Source organism: Mus musculus, chromosome X (assembly GCF_000001635.26).
Source record: "Mus musculus strain C57BL/6J chromosome X, GRCm38.p6 C57BL/6J".
NCBI classification, from domain to species: domain Eukaryota; kingdom Metazoa; phylum Chordata; class Mammalia; order Rodentia; family Muridae; genus Mus; species Mus musculus.
The window spans coordinates 136,514,335-136,538,312 of record NC_000086.7 but is presented as its reverse complement, the minus strand read 5'-3'; the positions used below and the strand labels follow the sequence as shown (position 1 = coordinate 136,538,312).

General features: G+C 41.4%; 2 protein-coding genes across 3 annotated transcripts in view; one reads left to right on the top strand and one right to left on the bottom strand.

Annotated features, from left to right (window-relative positions):
• Nucleotides 1-23,978, top strand: part of Kir3dl2 (killer cell immunoglobulin-like receptor, three domains, long cytoplasmic tail, 2) — a 96,151-nt gene that overhangs the window by 5,765 nt on the left and 66,408 nt on the right. Inside the window, exon 2 of the mRNA XM_006528538.3 lies at nt 22,668-22,700. Coding sequence (XP_006528601.1) covers nt 22,688-22,700 — 13 coding nt within the window. The 5' untranslated portion in view covers nt 22,668-22,687. The remainder of the gene's footprint in view (nt 1-22,667; nt 22,701-23,978) is intronic.
• Kir3dl1 (killer cell immunoglobulin-like receptor, three domains, long cytoplasmic tail, 1) lies at nt 4,007-20,314 on the bottom strand. 2 transcript variants are annotated; one of them, NM_177749.4, is made up of 9 exons: nt 20,249-20,314; nt 19,980-20,015; nt 13,086-13,364; nt 11,621-11,926; nt 8,180-8,476; nt 6,822-6,860; nt 5,083-5,199; nt 4,473-4,522; nt 4,007-4,371 (listed from the first exon to the last, which is right to left on the bottom strand). In NM_177749.4, exons 1-9 carry the CDS (start codon nt 20,280-20,282, stop codon nt 4,300-4,302), a joined length of 1,230 nt encoding a protein of 409 aa, NP_808417.2. In that variant the 5' UTR covers nt 20,283-20,314; the 3' UTR covers nt 4,007-4,299. The 2 variants fall into 2 exon arrangements, with proteins under 2 accessions (NP_808417.2, NP_001297619.1); NM_001310690.1 differs by lacking the exon at nt 13,086-13,364.

The window sequence follows — 23,978 nt, the reverse complement described above, 5'->3', positions numbered from 1 at the left end:
AATAGGGGAACTTTGGCAGGGATGGCTGAGATATGGGGTAGCCCTCTTTGTGGGTAGCCCGAGTCTCCCATGGTTTTGTTAATTGCCCTCATATCTTGTAATAATCTCCACCCCTGAGCTCCTTTTTTATACCAAACACAGGGGTATCCCATGGACTGTGGAAGGGGCAGAGATGTAGCAACAGCTGTTCTTCTACCAGCTGTGTGAGGGCTCTAAGCTTCTCCCTCAATAGAGGCCACTTTGGGACCCAGATGGCTTCATTGGAAAGCCAATCAAGGCAGGGAGTACTATATCTGACAATGGCCCCTAGATTTGGGGGTGATTTGGAGGAGGGATTTTAGGGTCTCCTTGCATATTATCTTTATAGGTAATGTCCTCTATTGTAATGTGGTCTCTTTCTGGTTGGGTGGTAAGAACTACATCTAAGTCTTGGAAGATATCTCTCCCTAGAAGACTGGTGGCTACTTGAGCCATCAGGGGCCATATGTGACCTGTAGCTACATTTGGATCTTCCCACCTGTAGGCTTTTTTGGTAATGAATACATGAGAGGTACCCCCTATGCCTGTGAGTTGGGGCCCAGGGATCAGTCGCCAGTCATGTGGGATCTCTTGCTGTATTGAAATTGTCCTATTTGCTCCAGTATCAATTAAGGACTTGAATGGTTTATTATCTATTTTAATGATTAATTTTGGATGAAAGTCTTCTGAGATGCTGGATACCTATAAGGCTTCTATGGGAGTAGTTGTCCCTCTTACTGCCAGGGCTGAGGGCTTCTTCGTCTGAAGTTTAAAGGCTCCAGTGGCTTAACATCCTTATCATATACAGCAGTACAGTCTTTCCTCTAGTGAAAACGTTTTCTGAAGCAAGGGCAGATTTTCTTACTGCAATTAGAATCTGTTATGGGGAGAGAGTTTTGTGGGCATTCATCACTCCAATGTCCTGCCTCTCCACATTTGAAGCAGATTCCTTCTGTTTTCACTGCTGCTACAAATGCCTGAGCCATGGGTGAAATCTGGTATGATATGGTTCATATATCTGGTTGCCACAATCCACATCTCATGATGTTCCTCTTGAAGAGCCTGGAAAGCAAGTGTGGATTCAGAAGTCATGCCTTCCCATACAATGGTTTTAAGAAGGAGGTGTCTGGAAGTGGGGTTGGGAATTTTTCTTTCTAGGCTCATTTTGGTTCTGAGAATAAAATCAGATAGGGTTTCTCAAGGCTTTTGATGAAGAGAGCAGGGAGGAAGCAGGGTCTTGAGACTCTGAGGGTGGTCTCACTTATACCCTCCTTCCACCAGGGTCAGCTCTACTGTGCGGTTCAGGTGGGGCTCACTCTCCCGAGTGCTGCAGCTGGCAATGGAAGGGACCAGCTCTCCCATGCTGCCCAGGCAAGGGATGCTACCAGCTTTCCTGCTTGCCACAGACAGCAAGGGGCAGGACTGTCTCCTCCACATCCATATACCCCAATGGCCAACTGAGAATAGTGTCTGCTTTCCTGACTGCTGCTGAAGTGCAGGTAGGGGCAGGGTAGGCTGTGCTGCTGTACAGCTCTCAGTGAGCAGGGCTAATTCTCTCTTGCTGAAACCCTCTGAGCAGTGTCACCTATGACCAGCACCAGTTTTATTGTGATGCCCAGGCAAGGTGTGGAGCCCTCTCTCTGGAGTACTGCAGCTATGAGGGGTGGGACAAGTTTCCTCCTCTGCCTAAGCAAGGGGTAGGGCCAGATCTGATAAGTCCATAGACATCAACATGGCCCTCAGTGTCAGCATGGCCTGAACTTTAACATGGCCTCAGGTGACAGCCTCGGCTGCTCTCTTCATTGTGCATAGAGTATTCTGGTTCTCTTTCTCTCTCATGTGTGTGCTGTCCTGTGTATGATGTGTGTGTGTGCTATGAGGTGTGTGTGTGTGTGTGTGTGTGTGTGTGTGTGTGTGTGTGTGTGCTGTGTGCTTGTGCATGATGTGCATGTGTGTCTACCTGTGTGTCTCTGTGTCTGTGCTGTATGCCTATGTGTGGTGTGTCTGCCTGTCTGCCTGCCTGTCTGCCTGTCTGCCTGTCTGCCTGCCTGCCTGCCTGCCTGCCTGCCTGCCTGTCTGCCTGTCTGCCTGTCTGTCTGCCTGCCTGCCTGCCTGCCTGCCTGCCTGCCTGCCTGCCTGTCTGCCTGCCTGCCTGTCTGCCTGTCTGCCTGCCTGCCTGCCTGTCTGTCTGCCTGCCTGCCTGCCTGCCTGCCTGCCTGCCTGCCTGCCTGTCTGCCTGCCTGCCTGCCTGTGTGTGCTGTGTGCTTGTGCATGGTGTGTGTGTGCTGTGTGGTTTGTTGCGTGTGTCTGTGTTCTGTGTATGTTGTATGAGTACTGTTGTGTGACATATGCATACCCTGTGAGTGCTTTATGTGTGCTTTGGTTCCAAAGTTCCGAAGTTCATGGAATCACCAGCCATATCAGATTAGGCATTCACTGTACGCCAATGTCACTTCATTTTAACTATGTTAGTTACAAATTCAATATCCCTATTTCTGAATAAGATCACACTCTAGGCCAACAAGGGATAAGCTTTCAACATACATGTGAGGACACCATGCCACCCTGCATAGTTTGTATGGGGTATCATCACATTAATGCTGAAACTTTAATTTTTTGCTGTTCCTCCTGCTGCTGCTTTTGTTGTTGATGTGAGACAGGGTCTCATGTACAACAGGCTGACCTCAAACGTGTTATATAGCAAAGAGTGACTTTAAACTCCTGATTCTCCTGCCTCAACCTCTCTAGTGCTGGTATTGGAGGTATGTGCCTCCACCCCCAGCTCTTCAATTTTTACTTATTCATATTTTAAACCCAACCCTTCTTCTTCCTGTTGCTATCATTTGCCTATACCTCCTTGGCAAGGAGCAGGAATTTCTTTGACTGATTTATCAGGGGTTTTTTTTCTATTTAACCTTCCATGCCTGAGATTCTATCTTCTGTATATTGTACTCTGTTGGTGATGCTTGCAATTGTAACTTCTGATCACATACCTAGCTTTCCATCTTCAGGATTCCATCCGTTTGTGTTTTCTTTAAAACTTCTATATCCGTTTTCAGGTCATAAATTTTTTTGCCACTTACTTCACCTATTTGATTGTATTTTTGTATGTCTTTAAGGAATTTATTTCCTCTTTAAATGTCTTTATCATCTTCATATGATTGTATTTAAGGTCATTTTCATCTGGTTCTGCTGTGTTGACCTATCCAAGGTTTGCTGTATTAGGATATCTGGGCTCTGGGGGTGCTAGTTGCTCTGGATATCATTATGTTCTTATGTTACCCTCTAGTCATCTACGTTTTGTGGTTATTTTAGGTTTAGGTGCTGATTTCCGAGTTTATCTTTATTAGATGGGTGGTTTTGGATGTTATTCCCTTGGTTTTGTCCCCCACCCCCACCTCCCCGTCTTTTGGCCTAAGTGTCATTGTGTTCAGGTGACTGTTTATTGGGTCTCCTGTTCCAGTAGGATAGCTCCTTGTGGTTTTTGTGTCTTGTGTGACCTCTGGGAGTTAGGGTACATGCTCCTGGTAGGAGGAGACTTTAACAAATAGCACCTGGAGAACACAGAACAGCATATGTTAAGGCCCAGTGTTAAGAACAGGGTTCTGGAAGGAAGTTAGCAGGAGCAGGACAGAGTCAAGGTAGGGTAATTGGGTGAGAAAATTTTACACACACACACACACACACACACACACACACACATATATGATTGCTATGAGATACATTATGTTGTACAGCATAACAATATCACACACACACACACACATATGATTGCTATGAGATACATTATGTTGTACAGCATAACAATATATTGGAAATCTATGCTAATAAGCAGAATGAACCTTTGTTGGTATGGAATTGTAAGACAAACAGCATGCAGCTTCAAGTCGATCTAAAAATATAGTTGGTTACATTGTAGAGGTCTGAAACTAGGGAATACGTGGAGAACCATGGACTAATAAATAGAATGTGATTTCTGTAATGCTGTCAGTGAGGACCATAGTCTTTTTATGTATTAGTAAACTACATTAAGAACAGTATTGGAACAATTAAGGATAACCCCAAATTTAAAACTTATGCCTTCATATTCCAGCTGTTATTTCACTGCATCAAACAGCCTTTGTTGATGAAAAGGCTCTGTTTTCCACAAAAGACTTCCTTAGATCTTTCTTTGAGAACTCAGAGGGTGCAGACATTCTTTGATCTCAGTTTATCATTTCATAATTTCCATGTACACAATGGTATCTGCAGAAAACTCAGAAATTCGGGAAATGGGAGGCATCAAGTTTTGGTTGAAGATTCTCTGCTCAAGTTCTGTGTATGTAACCCCTGTCCTTCTTGTCTTTCAAAGTCCTGGAAAGCAGTAGATGATAAATGATTTGTATGCATGTATTATTGTAGAGTATGAGGGAAGATTAGACTGGGCAGAAGATGACATGCTCAGGAAGACCTACCTGTGTGTTTATTGTGTTTTTAACTTCATACTCTTGTTCCATGCTGGCTGCTGCATTTTTAGGGGACAGGAGAAATTAAAAACATGTAGTGAGATAGTCCAGCACTGTCAAATCAAATCCAGTGTACTTGAGACGTGCAGTAAAACCCATAGCTCCTCACCGGCCACAGAGCAGACTCTCCCTGTTCAGAGCCCCATCCCTCTCTTGCTCCAGACTCACAATTCTCTCTTTACCACAGTCTATCTCTCTCCCTCCACCTCCCCTTTCACACACCCATATCTCTCTCTCTCTCTTTCTCTCTCTCTCTCTCTCTCTCTCTCTCTCTCTCTCTCTCTCTCTCTCTCACACACACACACACACACACACACACACACACACACACACAAGACCTTCCCTGTATATAAGCTATGCTTTGGATGTGAAGAGGCAGAAGACACATTGAGATTTTCACCTGTGTTCTGAGAGCTGAGAAAAAGTACAAGAGCTCTGTTGCTCTCTCTAGAATGCTCAGTCTTAGTTTTCCTCATCTTGTGCCAAATTTCCTTTTGTAAGGGAAAACTACACACCATGATTCCTCCATTACTTATCATTCTACATAGATGACATTTACCTGCTTGTTTCTGAGACTTATTCTGTTTGGAGAAGTAACAAGAGTAAAAGATGATGATGACGACAAGGACCATGGTTACTAAGAGCCCAGTTAGAATGTGCAGGTTCTTGTAGTTATCTGGGAGAAAGATGTTAATTAGAGGTAAATCTTAGGATCCTCATTTTGTTACATTGCATAATATTTAATATTGACAGATAATTAATATATTTATTTAGCATTAAAGGACAAGATGGAGAGCCTACTACTTCTATTTATATTATTATACTATTAACACAGAATATAAATATATTCTTTATTTGCATATAGTATTTCACTGACTCCTAATGACTTATGATTAGATGTAGCCTCCCCCAGCCTGAAGTGGGCTGGTACAGACCCTGTTGCTACTAAGATGGGGCCACCTGCGGTGCAGCTTTCTGACTTGGTTGGCTCATTTTTGAAGTGACAACTGCCCTGCTCTTCTGCTACCTGTGAAGAGGCTGAACCTGTCTTCCTGAGACATTCCTGAATAGGCAATCAGCCTGGCGCCCAAGTGCTGACAGAATGGCTCCAAGCTAGGGGGTGGGGGGATGGGCCTTTCCCCTTATAAGCATGGTCTCTTAGTAAACTCGCAGGCCTTGAACAGAAAACGTGTCTTGGTCTCCACGTGTCTTGGTCTCCATTAATTTCTCTCGCAGTCTAAGTCTCTTTCAGCCCCAGCCTGCCTTCCAGGTGTACCTGGTTCTTGTAGGCCACAGGCTGGCATACAACAATTAGACATGTATATTAGTGAGTTTCTCAACTCTCAGCAGAAGTGCTTGTATTTGTGACATGTGGTTATTTATAGATATACACAACTGGAAAAGTTGCAGAGAGTAAGGGATTACAGAAATCTTGATCCTAAATGTGATGTTTATATCACATCTTTTCTATATATTCAGGGATCTTGTGAAAGATAGGAGATGAGATTGCACAAAAGGCCATGAATAAATACAAGGAAACAGTCTTGTGGACACAGCAGGGTAGTTGCATGTTTGAACTTCACAAAAAGATGTCACAGTGACTAAGACCAATGCAAGTTCAAGCTAGATAAAATTACAACATGGAGAGGAGAGATGCATGTGGAATCCAACCTATACCAAAGAAGCTATAGGTAATTGCTAAATGTTAGGAGAAGTGACAGCTTTAGGAGTGTTGTTACTTGTAAGCTGAGCATTCTCCAACAGAAGGCTATATCCAAGAATATCAGGGCATTATACCCAGGGGCCAAAAGCTCTAGAACCGGCAGTGAAGACCATGTGTTCAGTATCCTAATCTCAGATTGGTAACAGTGTTCAGTTTACATCTACAATACCCTTGAACCTAATGCTTAATTCTCTTTAAGGAGAAATGTGAAATCAAGTCTATCTCACCCATAGGTTGTATTTTTATAAAATATTCCTTCTGTCTGCTTCCCTTTTAAAGGCCACATCACCTTCTCTTCAGGAGTCATCCATTGTTTTGGGGAAGAGAGTAAAATTTACTCTTTTTTTCAATTAAAGGAGATCTTAGGTTCAGGAGTGAGAGACAAGTCGTCCCTAGAGGGTCCACACTGCTCCTCTGCTCCTAAACAACCTTCGATGTTTCAGAGTTTAAGATTCAGAGAATGGAGATGACCAGGCTAAGACTACAGAGCATTGAGGCAATGGAGCCAAAACATGAACCCAAAGAGGTTTTGGTAACCATGTTTTTACAAGAGAGAAGTGGAGTCATTTACTCACTTGTTTTGGTATCTGCTTCTGTGTATGCAGGACAGTTTCCTGTGAATTTAGTAGAGAAGGAGACAGACAGGAAAGGGAACAACAGCTGGTCAGTGGCACTGTCTGTCATCCTCTGATGGAATGTCCTTTGAGATTGGACCATGACCAGTACCTACCTCACTACTTAGTCCTGAGCATTTAAAGTTATAAGATGCCCTATGTGGTTTGCTTAAAGGAGGTGACTCCTTGGATTTCAAATTGTACTGAGATAATAGAAATACTGTGGAGAGCTCTATGTGAGCAGAGAGCAGAAGTGCTGCACCATCTCAGATCTACCCAAGCTGATCCCAACCTTATTCCTCATAAGACTGGCCTGACTCCTTCCTATATCTGTCTGGATACACAGATACCAAATGTGTCTGGCTGACAAGATAAGGATTTGTTGGCAAGATCCCTGTGTATCATTTTGTAATACCTTCACTTAAACTTCATCTCTTCTTTAAATATTTTTAATGGAAATATAGTTATATTCCTCTGTCACTCCATTTCCTTTCCTCAGTGTTTTCCTCTTACCCTTTCTTTTTTTTTTTTTTTTTTTTTAGGATGTATTTTATTTTTTTTTCCATTTTTTATTAGGTATTTAACTCATTTACATTTCCAATGCTATACCAAAAGTCCCCCATATCCACCCACCCCCACTCCCCTGCCCACCCACTCCCCCTTTTTGGCCCTGGTATTCCCCTGTACTGGGGCATATAAAGTTTGCAAGTCCAATGGGCCTCTCTTTCCAGTGATGGCCGACTAGGCCATCTTTTGATATATATGCAGCTAGAGTCAAGAGCTCCGGGGTACTGGTTAGCTCATAATGTTGTTCCACCTATAGGGTTGCAGATCCCTTTAGCTCCTTGGCTACTTTCTCCAGCTCCTCCATTGGGAGCCCTATGATCCATCCATTAGCTGACTGTGAGCATCCACTTCTGTGTTTGCTGCCTCTTACCCTTTCTTACAGGTTTCTTTTAACATCCCAATATTCTTAAGTTGAAAGTATCTTTTTCTTTAATTATAATTGTTATGGAGGGTTCTGTGTACACACATGTATTAATATTGATGACTCAATTTTTGTTTTATATATATGTGTGTGTATGTGTACACATATATGTATTAGTATATGATTGATATGCAAATATATATGCATTCGTATATGTATATGATGCATAGGCATTTACATATATATGTTGCATATGTACGTGAATATGTATACATGTATATGTATACGTATTTAAGTATTTCCTCGCCATCAGTAGGATGGTTCTCAGGAATGGCCTAGCCTCAGGATCTCATTAATTACCGGACATGAGATATATATGAGACAGTCTTACCTTTGGCAGGAAGGTACAAGGGGTCACTTGGGGAGGACCACACATGGGAAGCGTTCCTGAAAGAGCCATAGCATCTATAGTTCCCTTTTTGGATCATTGGACTAAGAAGGAATTTTGCCTCGAATTTACCACTGTGGCTCTGCACTGCAGGCATCCCCTGTCCCCGAGGCACCCCTTCCCTGGACATATGGAACGTGTCAAACTGATGGTCAGAGATGCAAGACAGGGTCATGGTCTCTCCTGACATCATCAGCACAGGGCCCATCAGGGCTGACAGAGAAGGTTTCTTGTATATACCTGGAAGAGAAGACATAGTCCCTTAGAAAGTCTGACTTTTTTGTTGATTGCTTTGATAATTTCATAAGATATATTTTATAGAGCTCTTCTTCTCTCCCGCTCCTCTCACACGCAACCTTCTTACCCAACTTTACTTCTCCTCACCCAACTCCATGTTCCCTCTCTATCTTTAATACTATTTTTCCTACGGAATTTCACATCATGCATCCACATCACATTCATCTCCCATCCCTTCTATATTAATTTCCTCACTCTTGTGACCTCCCTCCCCCAAAATATGAAATAAAAATAAAAGAAACAAAAATAGGAAAAATCTAAAGGGTAAAACGTCCAACTTTGTTATCTATGCACTCATTGGAGAACGGTCAAATTCCCAGTGTCATGCCCTTAAATATCATTGGCTCCTTCCCCTTCCTCACCTGCACCAGAAGCCATCAGGTGCAGAACAATAACTTCAGAGCCCTTATTTCATTTTTAAATATTTTTTTATTACGTATTTTCCTCAATTACATTTCAAATGCTATCCCAAAAGTCACCCATACCCTCCCCCCCACCACTTCCATACCCACCCATTCCCCCCCCCTTTTTTTTGGCCCTGGCATTGTCCTGTACTGGGGCATATAAAGTTTGTGTGTCCAATGGGCTCTCTTTCCAGTGATGGCCGACTAGGCCATCTTTTGATACATATGCAGCTAGAGTCCAGAGCTCCGGGCTACTGGTTAGTTCATAATGTTGTTCCATCTATAGGGTTGCAGATCCCTTAAGTTCCTTGGGTACTTTCTCTAGCTCCTCCATTGGGAGCCCTGTGATCCATCCAATAGCTGACTGTGAGCATCCACTTCTGTGTTTGCTAGGCCCCAGCATATTCTCACATGAGACAGCTATATCTGGGTCCTTTCAGCAAAATCTTGCTAGTGTATGCAATGGTGTCAGCGTTTGGAAGCTGATTATGTGGTGGATCCCTGGATATGGCAGTCTCTAGATGGTCCATCCTTTTGTCACAGCTCCAAACTTTGCCTTATTTCATTTTTAATGAGTTCTAGATTCTTATCCCTGTTCAATCACTTCTTAGTGTTCACTCTTCTCTCTCAAATTTTTGATCTCTCCTTCTCTGCCACCTCCCTGCCTCCAACTCTCTACTTCTCCCCTCATTGTCTCACTCTCTCTCTCTGCCATCCTTCTGTCTATAGTGTTATACTTTGACTCTGATCTCACTGTGGTTCCCCAAAATTTTCTCCCTACTTTTGATTTTTGACAGTTTTTACCTCTATTGCTACTTATAACTTAAGCATTTAATGTATACTAAAAATCTAGAAACTGACTTTATTTTCAGTTATTCCTTTTCTGTCTTGTCTCTTTTTTATATCTATGCTACTCTCTCTTGAATAAGCATTTCATTCCATCTGTTTTTTGAAAATATGTCTTTTATTACTATATATGATTTTTTTCTAACACTGGATTTATGGAATACTTTTATGTGTACATAAGGTCTTTTTATACTTCTTTAAAATATGTTTTAGTTTTTTAATTTAAATCACAGTTAAATTGTTTTTCAATTGTTGTTTGGTGGTAGTGGTGGTGGTGGTGGTAGTGGTGGTGGTGGTGTATGTGTGTTTGTGTTTTTCTGTGTATGTTTAATATTGAACACGTTTAGGCAAATATTTTTTATTGTCTCTCAACATTTACCAGTCTCATTATTTTTTCTAACTGGTGTTTTATACACCTTCATCTTTTTCAATTGTTTTGCACATTGATGCATTTAATCTGAGTTACATATGATTTTATCTTAATTAGCATGCAAATTAATTAACTTCATCATGACCTCTTCTAAAAGTTCATTTTTGTTCATTTTATTTCCATCCCTCCCTTGTGACCCCTTTGCTGGTCCTTTCCCTCCTGCTCATTTCTTCTTTGATGACATATACATTCTACCTGTTTTTCCATCCCTCTCTGTTAACCTTTCTCCATTCAAATTACTCCATAATTTCATCACTTATAACTTAAGCATTTAATGCATACTAAAAATCTAGAAACTGACTTTATTTTCAGTTACTCCTTTTCTATCTTGTCTCTTTTTTATATCTATGCTACTCTCTCTTGAATAAGCATGTAATATCTCATGAATGTGTTTGCTACCCATGTAAGGGACCATAAAGTTCGCCCCTCTCTTGTTCCTCTCAGGGTATTATTGCCTGAGTATATAATATCATGTGCTTCCACAGACATGATTTGAAACATCCAACATCTGCCATTATTTCTCTATTTACACTTGCAAATATTCAAATATTCCATCCAGGCTTTTGATTTTATAGGTTTTCTCTTTCTACACATGCCATGCTTTCTATTTTTCAGCTCTCTCTCTCTCTCTCTTTCTCTCTCTCTCCATCTTTCTCTCTCTCTATTTCTCTCTTTCTGTCTCTCTCTGTCTCTCTTTCTGTCTCTGTCTTTGTCTCTCTCTCTCTCTCTCTCCTCTCCCATGTTGCAATTATGTATATATTCCTGGGCACAATTTCTTAGATTCATTTTGGCCATCCTAGAATGTCTGAATAATTTTAGGAAAGGAACTGAAAAAGTTTGGATGTGTAGACAATAGACAGTGATTGGAGCTCTATTAAATCACCCAAGGCTATGATTTTCTGGGGTAAATAGTGGGTCAATCACAATAAAAGGAAGAATTGTCAAACAGTTGTCAAAGCCAGGTTCCACCTGTGCAAAGACTTAAAGACTCATTAAAAACCACTCCAACTAAGCAATTAACCTGAGGTATGATATATGGTTCTTCCAGCAGATTTCTTACAGAGGTAGAAGCCAAACAAAATTCTGAACTTCCCAAGTGTCTGAATGGAAGTAGAAGTACTTCATTCTCTCTGGTTAAATGAAGCTCACCCAGTGGCCCCTGACCCCTGAATATTTATCTCTACTTGTGACACCTTTGTACTTCCCTGCATTGGTGTCTTACAGAATAACCAATTGTCTGGCCTTGTATCTCTGTTTATATTGTCTATGCCAGTAAAATGCCCACCATGTCTTCTTTTCTCTAAATTTCCCACAGTTATCTTCCACCTGATGCCCCAAGGCTTCCACACTACACGATGTCTGTTATGCATCACGAAGAGGGTAAAGAACAGGTGTGCACTCTCTTACCTGTGATCTTGATGTCAATGGGGTCACTGGAGTCTGACCATTCATAGGGGTAGTAACTGTTAGCACCATAGCATGTGTAAGTCCCAACAAGGTCAGGTGTCATGGGACCTATTGAGTAGCTGACATGTGACCCACTTTCATGATGTTCTGCAGAAACTTGGACAGAGTTCTTGATTATTCCCATTCTGTGTGAAATCAAAATGTATGTATCGAACATATTCTCTGAGTGACATTCCAGGGTCACATTCCCTCCTGTATCCACCAGGGGACTTTGTAGAATCAAGAGGAAAGGCTTCATGTAGATTCCTAGAAATAAGGAAATTGCATGGACTTGGTCACATTCTCCATGTTTTGGAAAATCTATAGTCCTCCCTTTCTTACCCTGTTTTCCCTGTCATTGACCCTGTGTGCCTTTCTGTGCTTATGTCAACTTTGTACACAGACTCCTCCATGTCTCTATATCCCCTTCTCAATTCTTTGGCTCTGTCAGCAGCACAATATTTTCCCATTGACTTGTGAGAATGTGGCTTCTGAAACATTCTAACATAGATCCCATTGCCCCTTTCCAGGTTTGGGGAGAGCAGGAAACATGACAAGCTTAATACCAGGCTCTTTTATGAGTCACTTTGTGCTACTTTTGATCAACTGTAATGCTTGGAAAAATAAGGTATTTAGTAGTGAGTGTGGTTAACAGAGAAAGTCTTCTGATAATCGCTATTATACAAATTTATATCAAGCACTTGTCATTCTTGTTCATGAGCATTGTCCTCTCCAAAACTTTGGTGAGTCATCATTCTGGCCTACTGCTTTCTGGACATCTCTTCTCTAGGTTTTAAGATACCCATTGATATAGATCCTTCTATTAATTTCCAATCACTTGCAGAAAAAATAATCACAATACTGTTCTTAAAAGGAGTAAAAGTATTCTGGAGATCCGAATTTTGAAGCAAGCTAAATGTCATAAAGAATGTTTCTTCAGGGACATGTCACTGCTCAAATCACTAGAAATTTTTCATTATCTTTTCCTTTCATCTTCTAGAGGCCTCATTCATTCCTTGGCACTTGGAGTCTGTTTATCACTGCCAGTGTTAGTAATAGAGTGTCTCCGCCAACGCTTTTTAATGCTAACTACTGTTTTATTAATTATTTTTTTCATACTGACAGTTGTAATTCTACAGACCCAGACTAATTTAGTCTCTCACCCTGATGTCAATTTTTTGATACCTTCTCTGGGTTCAAATATCCATCTTCAAAGCCCAATTTTTCGTTGAGTTATTTTAAACCCAAGAATCCTTTAGTACAAGAAAGTACATATACATGGGTATTATATTATGCCCAGCATAATATTCAATTTTCTTTGTTGAACATTCCTCTATAATGATGAACCTGACTAAAGCTCTTTCTGGAATTTCTAGGGTTGGGAGAATCGGGGGCATGAAATGATAGTCCAAATATGGACTCTGACCTGAAATTATGATTTTCAGAGGCTCACTATGTGCTGACAATACATTAGCATATTGAGGATGGAAGCATCTGTAGGTTCCTGCATGTTCTGTTGTCACAGGACCAAAGACCTGGCTCTTCTGAAATGTAGTCTCATGTAACTGATGGTTTGGAGACCCTTCTTCTTTGTACAGCTTGAATATGTTAGATCCTCTATGAGAGTCACATGTAAGAGTCACATTCTGTCCCAGAGGAACAACATAACTTGGCCAGGCAGATAGGAATGGTTTATCATGGCTTCCTGCAAGAAGAGGAACAGAGTAAAATTTTATTGATCCCTTTATTCTTGAGAGTTAAATCTACAATTTTTAATTCTTTGGGGCCCTTTCTATAAAAATTTTCTGTGAATTAAACGATCCCTGTTCTAATGGGAGAGGTTGAGGGTCTCATGAGTCTTAGGAGGTTAAATAAACTTCAAATGTCCTGGAAAGCTAAAACTTACATGATTTACCTGTGTCCCTTTTAAGCTCTATAAAATAATTAAGAAGCTAGGACAGGTGAGCTCCAAGAGGAGATGTCTGAGTCATGGTGAGTGCCTGAATGTTGTGTGGTGTTCCATGGCTTTGCCCTTCATGGAAAACACCCATATTGAGGTGTGCATTTAGTTATGCTTTGAGTTTCTTCGTTCTTCTGTAAATAATCCCTCATCTCTACTGCTAGTAGTAATCTCAGTAAACGCACAGAATCAACCAATTGGGCATTGATGGAATCATTGTTTGGTCTCTCATGGGTTTGCTTTATGGGGTGAACATGTTAGTATGTGTTGCAGTCCTCTTTAAAAAATCACGATAGGTCATTTTTAAATAATCAGTATTCCCTTACTATTATATAAATATGGTATAGCTTTGTATGCTAAGATCTGTTAACCCAGAGTCTTAAAATAAATATTTAATAGTCAAGCAGATTTGGTCATAAAATTTGCAATTCAAAAAGGATTATATAAGATTATTAGGGGGAAATTCTTTCTCAGATAGCAGAAAATGAATGTTTTTTATTCACATTCATCAACTCTAGATATATAACTGTTATCAGATGAGGGATTACTTTGTAAATTTTCAAGAACTCAGGGGTGAGAGTAAGAAATCCCATAGTGCTTTCCAAAGAAGAAAATCTCCAAGAAATCTGGAGGAATGGAGTGTTTTGAACACATTTGTTCTTTCTGTATTCTCATATAAGTCTCCATCCACAGATGTCATACTGACTCATGCTTCTACACTGATAGTGACAAGGTAGATGCAGACGTGTAGTTTTACTACAATTCCAAGGCTCCACGCATGTGAAACATTGGAATACAGCATTACTTGGTCACTTGGGTGACTTTGAGATAGAATTAGCTATAGTACATGTACACACACACACACACACACACACACACACACACACACAATTAAAAGTTGATCAGCAGCTAAAGACAAGAGCTCCCGGGTACTGGTTAGTTCATATTGTTGTTCCACATATAGGGTTGCAGTTCCCTATAGCTCCTTGGGTAATTTCTCTAGCTCCTCCATTAGGGGCCGTGTGACCCATCCAATAGCTGACTGTGATCATCCACTTCTGTGTTTGCTAGGCCCCGGCATAGTCTCACAAGAGAGAGCTATAATTGGGTCCTTTCAGCGAAATCTTGCTAGTGTATGCAATGGTGTCAGAATTTGGAAGCTGATTATGGGATGGATCCCTGCATATGGCAGTCACTAGATGGTCCATCCTTTCGTCACAGCTCCAAATTTTGTCTCTGTAACTCCTTCAAAAGATGGCCTAGTCGGCCATCACTGCAAAGAGAGGCCCATTGGACTTGCAAACTTTATATGCCCCAGTACAGGGGAACGCCAGGGCCAAAAAGGGGGAGTGGGTGGGTAGGGGATTGGGGGGTGGGTATGGGGGACCTTTGGGATAGCATTGAAAATGTAAATGAGGAAAATACCTAATTAAAAAAATAAAATAAATTTCACTTAAAAAATAAATAAAATAGATTTCTTTTCAAGTAAAAAAAAAAAGTTGATCAGCAGCCTCATATGTGCCCAACTGCAACATCTTGTGATCCTCTCAGGAGGACCACACAAAGGAAAAACATAAGTGAGAATCTAGCACAAATACACACACCTGTTGGGACACCCACACAGCCCAGCTGACACAGGACCTGTCCCACCTCCCTGAGCTCCACCATCCTTCTCATAGAAGAGAAAGTGAGAAAGAGCCTCAAACTCATTGGCTTAGGGGAAAAGTTCCCAAACAAAACACCAGTGGTTCAGGCTCTAAAATCAACAATTGATAAATAGGATGTCATGAAACTAAACAGCTTCTGTGAGGCAAAAGACACTGACCATAGGATAAATAGGAAACCTACAGATTGGGAATAAAATCTTCACTAATCCCACATCCAACAGCAGCCTAATGTCTAAAATATATGAAGAACTCAAGATGTCAACCTCCAGAAAACCAAATAACCCAATTGAAAGTTTGGTGCAGAGCTAAACAGAGAATTCACAACAGAAGAATCTCACATGTCCAAGAAGCACTTAAAACATGTTCAAAATCCTCAGCCATCAGAGAAATGCAAATCAAAATGACCTTGAGATTCCACCTCACTCCAATCAAAATGTCTAAGATCAAAAAGGTAATAGTACATACTGGCCAAGACAGAAAAACACTCCTCCATAGTTAGTAGGAATGCAATTTGGTATAACTGCTTTGGAAATCTGTCTGATGGTTTCTCAGAAAATTGTAAATAGTCTATCTGAAGACCCAGCTATATTACTCTTAGACATATAGCCATATAATGTCCCAACATTCTACAAGGATATGTAGTCTGCCATGTCCATAGAAGCCTTATAAATCTGTAATAGCCAGAAGCTGGAAACAACCCAGATGTTCCTCAACCAAAGAATGGATACAGAAAATGTGGTTCATTTACAGAGTGGAATACTATACATCTATTAAAAAGAGGGGCATAATGAATTTTGTAGGGAAATGGATGGAACTAGAAAATAATACCCTGAATGAGGTAACACAGACCCAAAAGGACATGCATGGTATGTACTCAATAAGTGGTTATTAGTCTAAAAGTACAGAACACCTAGGACACACCCTACAGACCATTATAAGTGTAACAAGCAGAAAAGACCAAGTGAGGAGGCTTCAATCCCACTTAGGAGGGGGAAGGGAATAATCACCAGAGGCTAAGTGAGGGAGGAAGATGAATAGGAGGGCAGAAGGGAAAAATGGAACAGGATTATATATGGGGGAAAAGAAGAGAAGCCTAGAGCACCCAAAGAATGAATGGAGATAAGCACCCTGGGGGGAGGGAGGGGAACCTCTACAAAGTACTAAATACCCAGGAAGTGAGAGATGCTCAGGATTCATTGGGGATGACCTCAGACAAAGTGCCCAACTTTGGGGAGAGGGAAGTCAAAGCATCCACCTTCAGTAGATAGAGAGGTCCTCAATTGGCAGGTTAGAGTTACTAACCCACCATCAAAATTCCTGACCCACAATTGTTCCTGTCTAAAAGAACTGCAGGGACAAACATGGAGAAGAGACTGAAAAAAAGGCAATCCAATGACTGGCCCACATTGGGATCCATCTCATGGGGACCAAGGCCTGACACTGTTACTGATGCTATCACATGCTTATAGAGGGAGCCTGGCATAGCTGTCCACTGAGAGGCCCTACCTGCAGATGACTGAGACAGAGGTAGATACTCACAGCCAACCCATGCACTGGAGTCCTAGACCCCTCTGGTAGAATTAGGGGAAGGATTGAAGAAGCTGAAAGGGAGAGTGACTCCATAGGAAGACCTACAGTCTCAACTCACCAGGACCCCATGGCTCTCCCAGAGACTGAGCCACCAACACAGAGCACATGGGCAGCCAGAGGCCCTGACACACACAAGGCAGGCCTGGCCAGTCCTCGGTGGAGGAAGATGGACTTTAGTCTTGAGAGACTGGAGGCCCCAAGGAAGGGGAGGCCTCATTGGGGAGGGAGGCTCACATCTTAGAAACAAGGGAGAGGAGCACAGGATGAGGAAGTGTGGGTGAGGGGACCAAGGCAGGGACAATGACTGGAATGCAAATAAAAAAACAACTTTTAAAAACTTAATAGAATGATTCTGTTGTGAATTTGTTAAAATAAAAGAAGAAGTGAGCTTAGATCAAGCATTATATAATCTCACCTCTAAGTATAGAAAGAGTATTAAAATACAATGATGAAAAATGACCATATATTTTTATGCCACACAAATACCAAATTATCAGTCCTTAAAAATTGCTAGAGGGAAACTCAGGAAGGTGGACTTCAGAAAATCAAATAACCCCATTAAAAAATGGGGCTCAGAACTGAACAAAGAATTCTCACCTGAGGAATACCGAATGGCAGAGAAGCACCTGAAAAAATGTTCAACATCCTTAATCATCAGGGAAATGCAAATCAAAACAACCCTGAGATTCCACCTCACACCAGTCAGAATGGCTAAGATCAAAAATTCAGGTGACAGCAGATGCTGGCGTGGATGTGGAGAAAGAGGAACACTCCTCCATTGTTGGTGGGAGTGCAGGCTTGTACAAACACTCTGGAAATCAGTCTGGCGGTTCCTCAGAAAATTGGACATAGTACTACCGGAGGATCCAGCAATACCTCTCCTGGGCATATATCCAGAAGATGCCCCAACTGGTAAGAAGGACACATGCTACACTATGTTCATAGCAGCCTTATTTATAATAGCCATATACTGGAAAGAACCCAGATGCCCCTCAACAGAGGAATGGATACAGAAAATGTGGTACTTCTACACAATGGAGCACTACTCAGCTATTAAAAAGAATGAATTTATGAAATTCCTAGGCAAATGGATGGACCTGAAGGGCATCATCCTGAGTGAGGTAACACATTCACAAAGGAACTCACACAATATGTACTCACTGATAAGTGGATATTAGCCCAAAACCTAGGATACCCAAGATATAAGATACAATTTCCTAAACACATGAAACTCAAGAAAAATGAAGACTGAAGTGTGGACACTATGCCCCTCCTTAGATTTGGGAACAAAACACCCATGGAAGGAGTTACAGAGACAAAGTTTGGAGCTGAGATGAAAGGATGGACCATGTAGAGACTGCCATACCTCGGGATCCATCCCATAATCAGCATCCAAACGCTGACACCATTGCATACACTAGCAAGATTTTATCGAAAGGACCCAGATGTAGCTGTCTCATGGGAGAATATGCCGGGGCCTAGCAAACACAGAAGTGGATGCTCACAGTCAGCTAATGGATGGATCACAGGGCTCCCAATGGAGGAGCTAGAGAAAGTACCCAAGGAGCTAAAGGGATCTGCAACCCTATAGGTGGAACAACATTATGAACTAACCAGTACCCCGGAGCTCTTGACTCTAGCTGCATATGTATCAAAAGATGGCCTAGTCGGCCATCACTGGAAAGAGAGGCACATTGGACACGCAAACTGTATATGCCCCAGTACAGGGGAACGCCAGGGCCAAAAAAAAAAAAAAAAAGGGGGGGAATGAGTGGCTAGGGAAGTGGGGGGGGGTATGGGGGACTTTTGGGATAGCATTGGAAATGTAATTGAGGAAAATATGTAATATAAATAAATAAATAAATAAATAAAAAAGAAAAAAAGAAAAAAATTGCTAGAGGGCAAAGGAAAACAGATGTTCACTTGGGAGGATAGGAGAGAGAGGTCTTAAGAATTTAGGCAGGAGGATGCATCTAATTAAAACATAGTATGTGAATTTCTCACAGAATTAAAGGAAGAAAATGCCTATAAAAAAGCAGAAAACTCATTTAGAGAAAAAATAGAGAAGACTCTAAACAATGAGTAGTATGGAAATGATCAGGTACAAGATGGTCAATGACACAAAATTTTCAACCCAGATAAACAAGGTTACAGAGCATATTATTAAAAGAGATCCTGGCATCTGCATGACAAAGGATAATTAGACATAAGGATTTCTAATATAGCTAATGGCCACTTTCTGAGCCTACAAGTCACAAGAGACCAGGATGATGTTTTCAGTGAGGAAAGGGGAAAAAAGAAAAAGTCTGCCTATAGACAGCAGCAAACTGTCTTACAGACATGAAGTATGGAAAACTTGTGTCAGAAAACCTCTAGCAGATTGAGTTCCTCATCAAAAGGTCCAGAAAATGTCATGGAGTTCTTCAAGCTGAAATAAAGGGCTGGTAATGAGCTACATGAAAATATCTTCACGTAGAAAAAGTGAAATGATTCTTCAAAAGTAAGACAAGGAGAGGCATTACAATAGTGTGCTAGTGGCACAGAAATCTTATGTGTAAAAGGAATGCCTGAAGACAAAATTAATACCTGCAACAATTTGTTGAGCAACACATACATAATCCATAATAAATTATAATATCAAAACCTCAAATAAGTGTGGGATTTTGCGTAATAGTACAGAAAAAAGAAAGATTTAGGAAAATTTAAACAGCTTAATATCTATTTGGTGTTGTGGCACATGCTTTTAATAAGTGCACTTGGGTGTCAAAGGCAGGTGCATTTCTGAGTTTATGGCCATCTGGGTCTACAAACTGAATTGTTGGATATCCAGGACTACATAGAGAAACACTGTCCCCCCAAAACATAAAATTTTGCTCATCCAATCAAAATTTAATGTCCAATTCTGCCAGGCACAGAGCCTGGGAGTATCCAGGACAGACTGAGAGGCAGGTTTGGAGGGTCTTTCCTTGGCAGTTCAAAATACTCAGCACCAATCCCACAAACCAGTCCCTGTCCCCCCAAAATCATACTGCCTGCTCTCCTGTCTGAATAAAACCCGTCTATGGAAATGGACCGTAACTTCATGTTTTAGGGACGGACTCACCCAAGTGTGCTGACATCCTCTGGACTAGGAAGAAACCTGGAAGACAAAACCTCATGATGTAAGATCTCCTTTCACAGTAGCTTGACCCTCTGACACCTGAAGTTTCTGTCCATCCTCTAAACACTGGAATCAGAGCCCACGTTGTTTATATGAACTTATGCACCAACACCCTCCATGGAAGCCAGGATTTCTGCTTTGGACAATTCTCACCTCCCAAGATGATAATTCTACCCTGTTATTTCACACTTTTCATCCTCAGCAGAACTCACCAGAACACACGAGGCTGAGGAACCAGAGCAGCATGGCTGGCAAGGAGCAGAGCCAGAACAAAGTCTACCGGATGTTCTGAGAGGCTCAGAGGAGCTGCAAACCACGGGAAGCCAGGCTCACCAACAGATCACACTCATGCTCAGCCACAAGGTCTCTCTTTTTTGACACAGGTTTTTTGTGTCGCCCTGACTGTCCTGGCACTTTGTAGGAAATACTTGCCTTGAGCTCAAAGATCCACCTGACTTTGCCTCCCAAGTGAGTGGATTGTTGTTCTGTGAACCTGTCTCTTGCTGCAAGATGGATGCACTGATTTATTGTGGTCTAGGAGGATCATAGCTTGCTGAAAATTTTCAGACTTTAGTCTTTCAGACACAGCATTTTCTTTCTTTTTTTTTCTTTTTTTTCTTTTTTTTTGTTTTTGTTTTTTTTTTCCATTTTTTATTAGGTATTTAGCTCATTTACATTTCCAATGCTATACCAAAAGTCCCCCATAGCCACCCACCCCCACTCCCCTACCCACGCACTCCCCCTTTTTGGCCCTGGCGTTCCCCTGTACTGGGGCATATAAAATTTGCGTGTCCAATGTGCCTCTCTTTCCAGTGATGGCCGACTAGGCCATCTTTTGATACATATGCAGCTAGAGTCAAGAGCTCCGGGGTACTGGTTAGTTCATAATGTTGTTCCACCTATAGGGTTGCAGATCCCTTTAGCTCCTTGGGTTCTTTCTCTAGCTCCTCCATTGGGAGGCCTGTGATCCATCCATTAGCTGACTGTGAGCATCCACTTCTGTGTTTGCTAGGCCCCGGCATAGTCTCACAAGAGACAGCTACATCTGGGTCCTTTCGATAAAATCTTGCTAGTGTATGCAATGGTGTCAGCGTTTGGATGCTGATTATGGGGTGGATCCCTGGATATGGCAGTCTCTACATGGTCCATCCTTTCATCTCAGGCAGAGAAGCACCTGAAAAAATGTTCAACATCCTTAATCATCAGGGAAATGCAAATCAAAACAACCCTGAGATTCCACCTCACACCAGTCAGAATGGCTAAGATCAAAAATTCAGGTGACAGCAGATGCTGGCAAGGATGAGGAGAAAGAGGAACACTCCTCCATTGTTGGTGTGATTGCAGGCTTGTACAACCACTCTGGAAATCAGTCTGGCGGTTCCTCAGAAAATTGGACATAGTACTACCGGAGGATCCAGCAATACCTCTCCTGGGCATATATCCAGAAGATGCCCCAACGGGTAAGAAGGACACATGCTCCACTATGTTCATAGCAGCCTTATTTATAATAGCCAGAAGCTGGAAAGAACCCAGATGCCCCTCAAAAGAGGAATGGATACAGAAAATGTGGTACATCTACACAATGGAGTACTACTCAGCTATTAAAAAGAATGAATTTATGAAATTCCTAGCCAAATGGATGGACCTGGAGGGCATCATCCTGAGTGAAGTAACACATTCACAAAGGAACTCACACAATATGCACTCACTGATAAGTGGATATTAGCCCCAAACCTAGGATTCCCAAGATATAAGATACAATTTGCTAAACACATGAAACTCAAGAAGAATGAAGACTGAAGTGTGGACACTATGCCCCTCCTTAGAATTGGGAACAAAACACCCATGGAAGGAGTTACAGAGACACAGCATTTTCTATGACCAGAATTGAGTTATGTCTTGGACCAAACCTTCTTGTTCTAAATGTTTTAACTTGATTAACATACTAAAACCATTTATGTACTCTGTTTCTTTCTAAACCTGAGCATCAATGTTTCCTGTGGTGTTATGTGTGATGTGTTCAATGAATATCATTCATGTTATAAAAGCAAAAGTAATCTCTCAATCAAAATTACTATGCTGTGCTCCATCCAGTTTCAAGTCACAATTATGTAATTATAGCTGATTGATTAGTTATTTAGAGTAATAAAATTGCACTTCTGTTTAAAAGTCACAGAGATAAGGCAAGTGCGTTTTAACTCTAATTCAATTGTGTTTTATGACCTAATATTCAAATTCTTTAAAATATTTCACTTTAAAATTCTGTGCATGTGTCTGTGAGTATTTTCATCTGAGCACTGGTGTTTAGTAATGCCCGAAGTGGGTGTTGATTAGAGGCCCTGGTGCAGGGGTCACTGGGAGAAGTGATACTTCTAGTGTAGGTATGTGCATCTGATGCTGGACCCTCTGCAAGCACAGGACACAACTGTATCTTCTGAAGGATGTGTCCAGTCATATAGGCTTACCATTCTTTACAAAAAACCTAGACATAGATTCATTCTGTTTCCCACTTCATTCAGGAACGGTTGTCCTATGTGAGTGCTTCTGATATGTATAACTTGACAAGTCATTTTTGCATTTTCCAAATGGTTTTGATAGCTCCTGACTCTGTTTCTCTTCTTCTTATTCCAGCACAACATATTAAACACTCAATGACAGGACCAGGTAAGAAACATAAAGATTAAGATCTATTTCTAGAAGAATATGTAAGAGGGCAAGAACCAGCAAGGCCACTGTAAAGAAATGGCAACATTTGAAGCAGGACTACAGTTTCCACAACAAACAACTGGCTGCACAGAAACACTGCAAATGAAGTATGCATATGTAGTATTCATTATTTAACAGATAATAGTATTTTAGGCTTTGTAATATATATGTATATGATTCTACATTTTTAATTAAATAATTTGTTTGTACTTTCATGTGTATCCCAGCTTCCCCTATCTCCTCTCATGTCAGTATCTCCCTCTCCTTTCTACTTCTCCATCTTCCCTCCCTTCCTCTTCTGAGAAGAGTAGCCCTTCCATGGATATCAACTTTCCTTGGCATATCAAGTTCAGTAGGAATATAGATGTATCTTTTCTTATTGAGGCTAGACATGGCAGCTCACTCCAAAGGCAGGCAACGGAGTGAGAGGCAGCCCCTGCTCCTTTTTTCGGGGTCCCGTATGAAAACTAGCTGCACATCTACTACCTACATGTAGAGAGGGCTTATGCTCCTCCCATGCATGCTGTCTGGTTGGTGGGTCAGGCTCTGTGAGCACCTGTAAGCCCAGGTTAGCTGACTCTGTAGGTTTTGTTGTTGTGTCCTTGACCTCACTGGCTCCTACTACCCTTTCCCCCTCTTCCACAGGATTCTCCAACCTCTGCTGAATGTTTGGCTGTGGGACTCTGCATTGTTCCCATCAGTTTCTGGGTGATTGACGTTTCTTTGTGGATTTTTCTTGTGATGAGTGCAAAGTGCCCTCCTCTATCTCCTCTGGTGGATTTTGGTTGAAAGTCTATTTTATTAGACTTATGTCATTATGTTAGGATGGAAGCCTGACCTTGCTTTTTGAGTCTACTTGGTAAATCCTTTTCCAGCCTTTTATTCTAAGGTAATGTTTATCCTCCATGTCAGGGTGAATTTCTTCTACTCAGAATGGTGGATCCTGTTTTTGCATCCATTCGATTAACCTGTTCCTTTTTATTGGGGAATTGATTCCATTGACCTGAGAGATACTTATGTCCAATAATTGTAACTTCCTATCAGTTTTACATTGGTGGTGATAGTGTGTGTGTGTGTCCCTTCATTTGGTTCTTTCCTTTAAGACATTTTTTTCATCAACGTGGGTGAAATTTTTGCTGGCTGTAGTATCCTCTGCTGACTGGTATCCATTTTGTCTTAGCGAGAATCTAAATTTTTCAAACTTAAAACATACACTAATACGTTTTTCAAATCAAT

What these genes read in the sequence shown, in the direction of transcription:
- Kir3dl1 (NM_177749.4), bottom strand. Translation starts at nt 20,282, where the DNA reads ATGCTGCTCTGGTTCCTCAGCCTCGTGTGTTCTG. An exon ending in CTTGTACCTTCCTGCCAAAG is followed by an intron (nt 6,861 to 8,179) that starts GTAAGACTGTCT and finishes CTAAATTCACAG; the next exon opens with GAAACTGTCCTGCATACACA. An exon ending in AGAAGCAGATACCAAAACAA is followed by an intron (nt 5,200 to 6,821) that starts GTGAGTAAATGA and finishes TCTTTCTCCCAG; the next exon opens with ATAACTACAAGAACCTGCAC.